Source organism: Plectrocnemia conspersa, unplaced genomic scaffold (genome assembly GCF_051122295.1).
Source record: "Plectrocnemia conspersa isolate PC_06_02 unplaced genomic scaffold, ASM5112229v1 ptg000004l, whole genome shotgun sequence".
In the NCBI taxonomy this organism is placed as follows: domain Eukaryota; kingdom Metazoa; phylum Arthropoda; class Insecta; order Trichoptera; family Polycentropodidae; genus Plectrocnemia; species Plectrocnemia conspersa.
In genome coordinates this window covers 10,634,047-10,647,221 of record NW_028277168.1, presented here as the reverse complement: position 1 = coordinate 10,647,221, position 13,175 = coordinate 10,634,047, and the positions used below count along the sequence as shown (strand labels likewise).

The window sequence follows — 13,175 nt, the reverse complement described above, 5'->3', positions numbered from 1 at the left end:
ATCACAATTTCAACAAAAAATAACCTGTGTTTGTGAGGATATCCCTGACAATATTTACGCCTCGTCGCAAGAGCACGTAGCACAAAGCAGCGCTTAATGTTGCCAGTCAGCGAACAAAGGTGCATGGGCGGCACCTACGTGCGATTGTGGCCAAAATAATTCTATCCGCTCGCGCTCTGGCAATATATCACCGTTTTCAGCACCATCGCACGGCGGTGAATGTATGCAACAAACGTTCTACATCGAAACGGATTCAGCACAGGTTGTTGAAATTCCGACTGCTCGACAAACTGCTTTGCCGTTTTTGATATTTACGGCTATTTGTGATAATTCAAAAGTGGACGTGCTAAAGCGCGAATTCCGCTCGCGGTTTGCAGTGGCAAGCTGACCGAAGCATTCGACACTAAAATGTAATTGATACCCGTCAATATGATTCACTGAAACTTGAACTAGTATTGAATGACTATCTAACCATTGTGAATGGATAATTTCAAGTAGGGCTGATGTTTGATACTGTTAAACCACTTACATCTATCACAAAACTAGTGCAGCTTTTTAAAATATGTGTGGAGATATTTTATGAATGGTGTAAGTTACCTTTTTATTATAAGCAGTTATTATTCTTACCCTGAGGGGTGAACGTATTGCTAAAGGATGTTTCAAAATTCTTGTAAATATTAGTACTTATTTAAAGAAAAGTTTGGCGAAATAGATCTTTTACGAGACCACAGCGATTCAGTACCAAAAGGTCCAAAAATATCAAGGCGCTGAGATAAAGGAACAGATAATAAGCAACTTCCTTTATATAGAGGTATCTCATAAAATCTTAATTTCTTTCTGCCTCAAAATTTCTACGGAAAAAGTACGCAAATCACTGATAGATTAATAAATTAAAAAGAGTTTCTTTCGAAATAGTCGAGCATCTTAAGGGATTCGTAATAAATATTATTTAAATGTGGAGAGATTTTCAAGGTTTCTGGTGGAAATATCTATCCAGTTCATTTCCATCTAGGCAATACGAAAGCTCTATTGTCAAATAAGATCTAGAAAATGACATAACATATTTCTTTTTAAAGCTGAAGGATGAATAATTGTCAGCAGCCTATTTTGACAAGAAATCTATAAGAGATCGATCTGCAAAGAAAAGTCAGAAATCATTGGACGCTTTTCGACACTTTCATGTTATCGCCATATGATAAAAGATAAGGGTTCTATGTCATTAAAAAATAATAGTAACAACACTGGGTATAATTGAAAGCAAAAAATGTAAAATACTTATCTGATATATAAGAATTTATAAGGATTTTGGATGAGAAGCAATTAGATAACGTTTTGACTGACTCTTAAATATATATTGTATTTTATTCATGTTTCTTAAATAATATTTAAAAAAAAGTTTTCGTTGTCTTTTAAATAGTTTTATAAACTAATTATCGTTTTAAAATGAGTTGAGATTTAATACATATTTCAGTGCATCAGTTAAAATTATTCGCTTCCATTTTTTAAAAGCAATTATCATATCTTTGCTTAATGCAGATTTAAGCTTGGGTAAATTCTGGAATACCAATTTCAAATTTGCATCGGTTAAGCACAAGTAAAAATTACGGCAACAGAGCTACAATTTAAAAAAAAATTAAATGAAAAAATGTCTTAATATTTGAAAAACCATGATTCACAAAAAGTATTCGTTATCATAACATAAAAAATACTAAATAACAATATTTGTTTTATTCCCAAAAATAATTTAAAAGGCAGAGGTATTGAGTGAGTAGGTAGTAAAAATAAACAATCAAAAAAATAAGCTAAATTTTAAGCTGTAACTAAATTTTATTTTGAGACTATTTCGAGAGTCATAAAACAATTCGTAAAAAGGTACTTTCATCGCCAACGTACATTCCTAAAATTTAATTAAAAAATAAACCTATTGAAAACTTAAGTTTTTTTTCTATTCTATACAAAGTCACAAATGTCATTACCTCATCATGAGTTATGAATTGGATTTCATCCAACATTTCTAACACTCAACTTAATTTCATAGTCAAGTAGCAATTAAATCCATTTTTTTAAATTAATATTGAAAAAAAAATAGTTTTTGTCATTTTTATTTAATATTTTATAGAAATATGCTTCAAATATATTTTTAAAATTATTCCAAGTAAAATAAGTTTTAAGAAATCAATGAAAAATATCCAAAAATAAGAACATAAAAAATATAAAAATATAAGTGCTTTACTTAATACACACTCAAGTTTACATAAAATAAAGTTATATATTAATATTATCAGATAAATATTATATTCTGATATAAATATAAATCCTAATCAAATTAAAAAAAAGCTATGTATTGAATCAGAGTTATTTTTTATTAACTAAAATTTCTGATTTGAAACTATTTCTTTTATACAAAATAGTAATAATAATTAAATTTTTATCCCTGAAAAAAGTTATTTCCCTCCTTTCTATAAGAAGCTTATTTTTGCTTAAAGCGATAGAAATTTGATAAATAAACGAAATATTCCTGTAAATATTTTCCTTTACATGATAAATTAGGCAATTATATTTGTAATATAGACAATTAGATAATGCTCAGTGATATATATAAAATCACAAGAAAGATACAATACAATTGATTTTGCAATATTTATAAAAAGTTCCTTTACGAGTGGATATTATTTTAATCTGATCTTATTAGGCCCTCAAAGACTGATTTCTGAAATTTTGCACTTTATTTATTTTTGTGCTTGATTTATTGTTAGTTTATTATTATGGTATACAATTTATATGGATATATATATTATTATAATTTGTTATATTAGATTTTAAAATATAAAGGTAAAAAAAGCTGATTAAAATTTTATTAGAAAACGTAATTCTAGCTATTGTATGTATATCAAATAATTTATGTACAAAATATATCAATATTTTCAATTCATTGCGTAATAAAAATTATAATTTCAAATTTGTAGAATGCATAAATACGGTTATAAATACAAAGATTATGGATGAAATAAGAGCATCTGCATTGCTTAATAGTAGAGGAAAGTGTGGATATTTCTACTAAAATAAACTAATATTGAATATAAAATATAGACCAGTGTCCGAATTGTATTACAAAACAAAATTAATTGCTATTATTGAATTAGTTAAACGTGAAAGCCTTTCCATAGTAAATGAAATAAAGAAAAAGTGTATTGAAAATAGCATTCATTTACACAAAATGATCATTTTTATTTTTGATAAATGATGTAGCTTTACTTATATAAGAATATATTAAACAATTAAGTAAACAGCACTGTGTAGCTTATAAATACTTTTGAAAACGGGTGCCTATAATCCATGGTGTTCTAAGGCCGATTAAGTAAAGGTCGTTGTTGTGAATGGGTCTTATGTAACAAGTAAAAGAAGAATAGCTGCCTAAGGCGCAATAAGCAACCGTAAACTTTATGGCGTTTTATTAGCAATACGGGCGTACAACTTATGTAAAATAGCAGGAAAAAAACAATTTTTTACTAATTAAAGATATTTTAAAAATAATGGAAGGTAATGCATAATTGCATAGACAATATAAATATAATTTTTAATTCTCACATTGTGTGCCAATTTTAGATTTTATTTTTAAGATCAATAAACACTTGTTTCCCAATCATGTCATATCCAGGAATGGGACATTCCTTGACTAACAAGATTGCTTTCTTTGCCAGCATGCGATCTATATTTGTAAGGTTAAAATAAAAGCAAAGCTAAATTAACTTCCCACGTAATATTATGGAGCTTTTACTTATATTTACAGAAATCCTTTTATATGTTTCCCTTTACTAAATTTTATGAGAGTTAGCAAGTTTTGATTTATATATTGTAAATAAATATTGGTTGTAAACAAGCACTTCTATTTATGTATTATTTATTAAAAATATTTACAGACGATTTAAATTATAATATTATATAAAATTCAATATGATTTAAATAAAATAAAAATCTTTTTGCATAGTGGTTTATTTTATTATATTTTAGCTGATTTAATAATAACTTATGCACATCGCTCCGTTAAATTTATTTAAATATCTAATCCGCAGTGTGCAACATAAGCTTAAACAAACACTAGCACCCGATGTATAAATGTATTGTGGTAGCATTCAAAACAATCGCAATTAAAACCATAAACCGCACAAAATACGAGCAACCGCACAACCAAAAGCGGTTTTAACCAATTTTTTTTACAACCACCATTTTGACATAATGATATGAACACAGCCCACGTAGAAAATTGTTTTAAACTCCATTGCTTTTTTTATTTTAACACTCCATATCTAGCCAGTCTCGTGCATGTTTAAATATTACTTTTATTCACGTGCGTGAGTATTTTCAGCAGTACGTGGGATTTTAATGTAACGATTCTTTTTAATTAAATGCACGTACTATCTGCATTTGTGCCACGCCATGCATAATTCAAAACACCACTTTTCCGCAAAACGCGAATTATAACTCAACATAGATGTATCTATGCATGTGCGTTTTGTTCGAAAACACAGTATTCGGTCAAAAGTGCACTTTCGTGCGAGCCCCGACGTTAATTGTTCGGCTTTTTGCTTTTAGCCGCAATAAATAATAACAAGTTGAACACACTGGCTGGACAGCGAACGAATTAAATTCTATTATGACGCGTGACAGCGGTAGGCAACATTTTGTTGCCTGCGACGAGTACCCTTCAGCGTGTGCATAATTTACAACTATTTAATACGTGTGTATGTAGCTACGTAAACTCATGTCCATTGTATGATATAAAAAATGTAAAAATTAGCTATTAAGCTAAATAAATTAATATCATAATAATAAATAAATATACGTATTAAAATAAATAAAAAAAAATTACAACACTAAATCAACAAATTGTATGAGGTATAAAATATTTTTTAATTGTCAAAATGTATATTAGTGCTTATTTTTCATATAAATAAAATAAGAAAATATTTTGGTTACAATGTGCAGTTTACACATTGGCAAAATATCTTAAGGTCGTTATTTTAAAAATAACAATTAAGGCTTTAAGTAGACAGTTAAGCAGCAGACAAAAATACCACATTATAAAATGCAATTAACAGAGCCAAGAGATATCAGTTTTCGCTTATCAAAAACACAGTAAGAAAAAATAGTTTTGCTCAAAAGTCAGTAATATTCAAGTGCATATTTCTCAGCGAATTTAATTCATTAACAAGAAAAACGCAGCTGCTACATTCACTCGAAAGTGATATACAATTTTTATTATTTATTTATTACTTATTATGCTTTATGATGCATTAAGTTACAATCATAAAAAAATCATTCAACGAACTACCAGCTGAGCATATCTGACAATTTTAATGATTATTCCAAAAAGTACTGGATTATTATGTTAAACATGGCAGCCGGTCAAAAGAGCGTGCGTCAAATGAGTGCCGTCATATAAGCGCTGCATTATAAGCGCTGCGTCATAAGAGCGTTGACCAAAGTAGCGCTGTAACAAAATAGCGTGCGTCAAATGCGCAGAGTCATATGAGCGCTTTAAAAAAGTGCGCACGTCATAAGAGCGCAAAAATACTTGGAGAATATCAAGTAATGAATATTTTAGGAATTAGGTATATAAAATATAAGTAAATTGTGAGAAATTTACAAAGAATTAAAATTCACAAGATATATGCGGTAAAATTAGTATTTTATGTGCCAGAGCGTAATGACGATTAAAATGATTAGTCAATGAAAACATTATTATTTAAATTATTACGTATATTTGAAAGTATGGCTTCCTATCCCCATACGTACGATATACATATATTTTTACTAAAATGAAACGCTGATTTTGAATTTATCATTAGATTTGTTCGGTAGTGTTTCATTAAATTGACAAATATATATCTACTCTACCTGCAATGAATGCATAAAGTTTAGGGCAGGTATATACCTTTTTTTGCTATTTGACGATAAACAGTTGGTTGGTTCTTGGGTATATATTTTATACGACTACACTCTATCTCGAATAACGACTGAGTACGAATATTATATAATATATTTCAGTTAATTAAACGATTATTGTTTTATATATTAAACTGTAAGAACATTAATCTATCATTAATCATACACATATGACATATGTTTGTATATCGAAAATTTAGGTTAATTTAGTATTTTAATGAATTATTGTGTTTAGTATACATACATACTATAGAGACAATTCAATTGGTCAAAATGGGCGATGGTCTTTTGGGCGATACAATAAAAATGCATTACAAATAAATGTGATGCAAATCATGATCTTATTCTTAATTAAATTTAATACATATTAAAATATATATATATATACATATACGTACATACGAAAATATAAGTAATATTTTTTAGAAAAGAATTGAAAGATGAAAACATTATTCGGTCTAAACAAAATATAATATATACATACATAAGATATATGTAAATATTTACTTATCATTTGTGCATATTTAATCATAAAATATCACTTAAACAGTTTGATTTTTTTATTCAAGAATTTAAGAAAGTTACCCGATATCATAAAACACCTAGGCTTAAGTCGGTAATATTATTATAAATACCTACATGATAAATGTTTATACTGATTTTCTTATTACCATAATATGCTCATACATAAAATATCGAAGCAATGTTCTTTCACTAAATAATGAACTCTCAATATCGCGTAAAATTCCAGCGTGAGTCCCGCAGGCTAATTTTCTAGTGGAGTTCCTATTTATTTTAAATACTTATGACATTCCTATTTTTTTTATAAAATACTGACTCAGAAATGTATAATACACTAACGATACAGCCGTCATAATCAATTTTCACGATCTTAAACCAAATTTCTTAATATAAAAAAATTAAAGCAATAACGTTTTAACACACAAAAAACCACAGCCTCCACATTTTAAAAAAAAATAAGGAAAACAAGGCGATCGTTAAATGCCAATGAATACATCTGAATTACAAGCTTAAAATTAATAAGCATATCGCGGAACTTAGTTTCAAAGGGCTCAAAAACGATATTTAACAAAAAAAAGTACATTACAAATTTAAAAATGTTTTTTATATATAAAAACAGATAATGAGACAAGTGTAACATTAGCTTGCTCGGTGTGGAGTAACACTAGTAAATATATATTTTTATGAATTTCAGATCTTTCAAAATAAAGCTATGCAAATTAAATGTTATACACCTATCTCAATAGATTTTAAAACCATCAATAAAAAGATTTCAATTATTATAAAATTATAACGCGAAACCATAATCTCTGAATTAGTGAGAACGACAAGACTAAACTTGAATTCAATAATAATTGTAAAATTAATAAACACAATTTATTATTATATAAAATCGATTTGACGTAGTAATTTAATTTTATGAATAAAAAAATTGCGTTTCTAATGATTCGTTATCCGCCATTTTGTATATAAACGCCTAAAGCTTAATTAAATTTATTAGGATTAATTTAAACATTTTTTCTTATTCTTGTGTTTTAACCGGAATTTTTGTTTAAGCACAATAAATATAAATAAAACTATTGCTTACTTTTGTAGACGTCTCTTGTGCCAGGCTTTTTGACTAGTATTGGTTCGCCGTCTTCTCTTCGCCACGTTATCCTTGGGGTTGGTCTTCCCGTGGCCCTACAACTAAGGGTTGCGTTGTCGTGTTCTTGTACGGCTAGATCTGCTGACGTGTCGTCGTAAACTATATCTGGAGGCACTGTAAATAAAATAATAAATATTAATAACAAACTAATTTATAATGCTCAAATTTACAACACGTTTTAAAATACTTTAAAGCATTTTCGTAATCTTCTGATATTTTAATCATAATTTTTAATTGTTTTATTATTATTATTTATTATATTTTTAGTCCAGACATCATAATGTCAAAAAGTTAAAATATTTCTGTAGTGGCAATAGGAGTAAAATATATTTATTTTTATTTTAGAATACAAATTAATACTGCTAATAAATAGCGAAAAGCACAATAAAAAATAAATTTGCGTTTTTAGTATAATACTTTTATTGTCACCAGATTTTTTCACACCTTAGTAATAATGAAGTCTACAACAGATCAAATGCATTTAAATAATATTAAAGCATCTGCATATATCTGTAACTGCTATATATATAGCATTAATGAATAACGCAAAGAGCAGAGCTCGTTCTAGGTTGGACTATTGAAGAACTTCCGAAAGGGTGAAATATTATTTTGACAGTCGACTTTATAGGTAACAAATTGCCTACGATCTCTCAAATAACTCAGAAAATATCGTGTTGATTTATCTGAGTAACTAAGGTACGATAACTTTTTTACTAAAAATCTCTTATTACTAGTATTTTTGCATTAAAATAGTGAAAGACATTAGTTTTTTTGTCATTATTAAATACCTTCCAATGCAAACAGTTTGGCTCTTATCTCGTGTATATTTAATCATTATTAAAATTTTAGTTTCATTAGCTTTAGCAAGTTGAATTATCTGCATTTTTAATTTGGCATCATTACGTAATACAAATATGGGCTCAAGAACTTATCTTCAAGGGAGTTCAGAGTAAATTAAATACTTAAAAGATCTTTATTTTAAGCAAACATATTGTCTAAAGTAAGATAAAAAAGTAAAATATGTTGTTTGCTGTACAATATCGAGATAACACAGTGTAAGAAATGTTTATGTATGATAAACAGAAGACAAATCAGCTACTTGTCTAATATTCTACAAAATTAAATACTGAATATTTTAATTTAAATTAAGATAAATCTTCAAATGTTTGTAAAATAATATTCCTGTTACTGTTTTATGCACAGCCTGCCGGAAGCTGTTAATTTTACGCACTCAAATATCGTACTTCGTGCACGAATAATTTTTAAGTATTGAATGCCTGTTGCTAAATCAAGTTACTAAGAATATATAAATAAAGAGAGAGTTATTTTACCCTTTTAATAAAAAATATTAAATAAATCATGAAGATATTAGATTCCGCGAAAAAAAATACAGACTCAACAAGGTGGATATTTATTTGATTTTACCATTTGTCACACATTTAAAAATCCATTAAAATTTATATCCTAAAAAAACTAATTAAGCATTTAAAAGAAAAGCTATACATCTCACACGCCTCAACGAATGATGATTGAACCAATGGGTTAAGATTTTTTTTTGAATACATTTGTTAAACTAGCCATCTTTACTCTGTAAAGCTGTACCTCAACATTTTTTGGGTAAATTTAATATTCCAGCATCTTCGATTTCGACATGTTACGTGAAAGCTTAGGCGTTAGTTTGGTTACGTGTCTTGGAAAACGGCTTTTGCGAGACGCGGCTCCTGATTTGTTGTTTCGTTCGTTATTTGCGCAGATATAAAAGCAAACAGCTGCCGACATCAATTTATGCAAACACTAGAGCGCGAACAGATAGAAGTGACTAATGACGAGTGTTTGCCCCTCTTCAACGATAATTCTCGAGAAGTGTGCTCAGTCGTTCGCAAAAATTAGGGCAATGTATCATTTAGAGAGGGAAAACGCTGAGAAAATTCTTAAAGCTCAGCCGCAATATATGTATTTGTACAAAGTGTGGCAATTTTATCTCAAATAGGTTAAACAAAAAGAACTGCGACATCACAAAAAATATTTAATATTTATTATAATATTATTTAAACCTATTGAAATAGTCAGACAACCTAAAAAGGCTAAATGAAAACATTGTCGTCGTGAAACAAAATGATTTTTATTAGACAACTTTGACCTTTTATGACAATTGTTTGGTCAATTGTAAGCAGTACTTAGTGGAATCAATAGCAATTTTTAAATAACATCAGAAATTCGTTACACTATTTTTTTATTGCTTATTTATTGCAACAATTAAATATCGAGCTTTTTGACCCAATCAAGCTTTCGTAAATGTCTTAAAACAGTTATACCAATAAGTGCCTGACTAAGCTCATGTGTTGTCAAAAGGTGATCACTATACAAAAGCATAGCATTTTTTTTATCAAATCTTTAAATAATCTATAGTATTGGCTTCATATACAGAACATTTTTTTTATAAATTTGCTACGCATTTCTACCCTATTGGTAGGACAAAAATACTCTAATGCTCTTTTCTGCCATCCATTGCCACAAAGCAGTGATAATGGTATAAATATATGTTTGTTATTAAAAAGAAACGAGAATTATTTTCATTGTTTTAGTAAGTCGAATAGTAATTAAATTAATCACGAAATAAAATATATAGCACGCCGTTTTCGAAACCACTGCTAAATGCAAACCCAGTTATATTCGATCATTATATTAGATAACATTACATATTAATTATTTATATATTATATATGAGCACGTTCTATTATTTTATGAAAATAAAAATTTTATAATTTTATTTTTGTTTCCGCTTATAAATGCGTTGTTACAAAAATAAAAAGTTTTAATGATCACAGTTAAAAATAGAAATTACAGCGCATGCTTCTGATATTCAAATAACAATATCTATGTACTTATGTGTAACGAAAAAGTTAGCAAAAATGTTCAGAAAATGTAGCATTAATTAATGAAGAGGTTTTTCATTTATCATTGAGGCGCACTTTATATTATATTAATTATCTTAGAGACACGATTTACTTTATAAAAAATATTATTTGGTTTTGATAATAATTTATTAAATAATAAATTATTTTTAACTTTTTGTTACTTATTTACATTATAATTTATCGCCACACTACCTTTATACAAATGTTTAATTAAATAATGTTTTGTGAATATTTACACTTGATTTTTTTAACGGCGTTAATGCAAGCTGTTGCAAAAATAATAAATTCGAATTATCTCATAACATAATTTGTCGAAAGTCATAAATTGTTACGCAAAACAAACGCAAAGGGTTAACACAAACGACAGTTAACGCAATAAAGCGCTGGAAAATGCAAATTTATTATAGCCGCGATTATTATTGAGCTTTTGAGTCAATCAGCGAGCGAGTTGTGATTCATAATTCGGTTATAGCTTATCTGGTTAGAGCTTTTAACCGAAATTGTTCGATTTGTAATTCAATTAAACAAAAAAAACTACAATCAACCGTATTTTATTATTAAGAATAAAATAATTAAAATTATTGGGTACCAAAATATATTATATATTATATGTTTTAACCCATGTTAACTAAAATAACCATAAAATTGTGACTTGTACTCGTTAGAAAAAACCATGAGAAATACCATGTTAGGTTTAAGCACATCTTGCTCTAGGACATTTAAACTAGTATTTTTAATTATGTATGTGTTTTATTTTATATATGTATATTTTATTAATTTTTTTTTAATTTGTAAACAGTTTTATGTGTTTTTCCTTGAATTTTTACTCTACTATATTTACGGATAACTTATTATTATTTTTATTTTTTAATTATAAACAATGGAAATGGTTATGAACTAGTATTGTGTATTTAACATGTCTATATTATATTGTTTGTACCCATGTATATTTTTGAAATAAACGCGTTAAACAAAGTAAATATATATGAGCTCATAATTATGAAAGTGGTCTAAGTCAAGATATCGTAAAAACGTGTCACGCTGTTTTAAATTAATATAATAGATTGTGAAAAATTTAAAACGTTAGGCAGCAATAACAAGCAATAACAGAAGAACAATTTAAAGATATGACAGATTTGCTATATTATATTCCACCAATTTATCATGAATATTTCAAAAATCTTAGAACCTAAAATCCTATTTCCAAATAAAGTTTTAATCAAATACTTCAAGTATTATTAAAAATGTTAATTATTATGACTTAATAAAAATTTTTTAAATGACAAAAAAAAATTGTGTTAATTTAATTTTAATACGTTAAGTTATTTTAAAAACGGTAAAATTTTTATGTTTCGTTGTAAGCTACATGCAAAATTTATGTCAAAGTAAATTATAAATCTAACAGATCATATATATTAAAAAAAAAATGGTTTGTCTAATAAGAAAACTCATATTCAGAACAATATAATACCTCTAATGATGTTTCACAAGGATTTAATTAGGGTTTATTGCTTTTTAATTAATGCCATAAAGACGGCAGTGAATCACTCAATATTTATATTTAATGCAGACGACTTGAACATTTTCAAAAGGGTATAGTCGATTTTGAATTGCTTTGAAATGCAGGAGGATATAATTTTTTTGTAGAAGTGGGCTTTCGATAAATGATTGCCTTTTGGCGTCACAAAATGTCACACAATTTCATTCTCAATGTTTTCGGGCCCGACAAAATATTTTTTATATTTCTTAGTAGGCCTTACTTCACTAGGATCTTGGTGTGACGTTTGAGAAGCAATGGAAATTTAGCCTGCATAATTCAGAGACGCATAGCATCATCAATAAAGATGTACGGTTTTATCTTGAAAAATGCGAGCTACTTTAAGAATACTTAATACTGCGTTTTTTATCAAAATGATTTATGCTCGTTTATATAATATGCCTACAGCCTCTATCATTTTTAAACCATGATTGGTCCATCTGCCATCACCATATCAATTAATAGATATTTTTTAATCTTAATATGAATCTCCTATGATTTTCACTCCATGTTTAAATTTTGCTTTTCACTTAATGAGCATTGCGTATAAGTAACAACATATTTTTTATGGCTTCCTAAATTTTAGTTGTTAACTTTTTTATGCAGTTATTTGTTCATATTTTTGGGAATGATTATTATTTTGGAAAACGATGACAAATAGTTTACTTAAAAAAGCAACAATTTTTATCAATCTAGTACTATCCTATCCCATTGAATATTAAACCGAAAATTTTGCTAATTCTCCCTGTATTTAAATATTAACAATATACTCAAATGTCTTTAGCGTGAAATTTTTAATTTTAAATGCTATCGAGACCGTGAAAAAAGAAATCGTATTGTATATATTGCCAGAAAATAAATTGCACTATTAACAGATCTTTCCTTTGTAAAATTAATTTGGAACAAATTGGAAACATTATCTGATCTCTGTTAATAAAAGAATTTTAAATTAAATATAGAATTTTTTTGGGTGCCTTGAATTTCACCATAAAAATTCTATATTTAATGATGCCTTAAATTAAATAATGAACTATAGTTCGAATTATTAATAAATTAAATGTCATGATCTTTTATAAAATCTATTTAAAGAAAGATCTTAGATCAT

The 13,175-nt window shown here is 27.5% G+C and overlaps 1 protein-coding gene across 1 annotated transcript in view; it reads right to left on the bottom strand.

Moving 5' to 3' along the window:
* LOC148235865 (lachesin-like) overlaps nt 1-13,175 on the bottom strand; it is a 318,708-nt gene that overhangs the window by 43,024 nt on the left and 262,509 nt on the right. Inside the window, exon 5 of the mRNA XM_088184853.1 lies at nt 7,556-7,729. Coding sequence (XP_088040979.1) covers nt 7,556-7,729 — 174 coding nt within the window. The remainder of the gene's footprint in view (nt 1-7,555; nt 7,730-13,175) is intronic.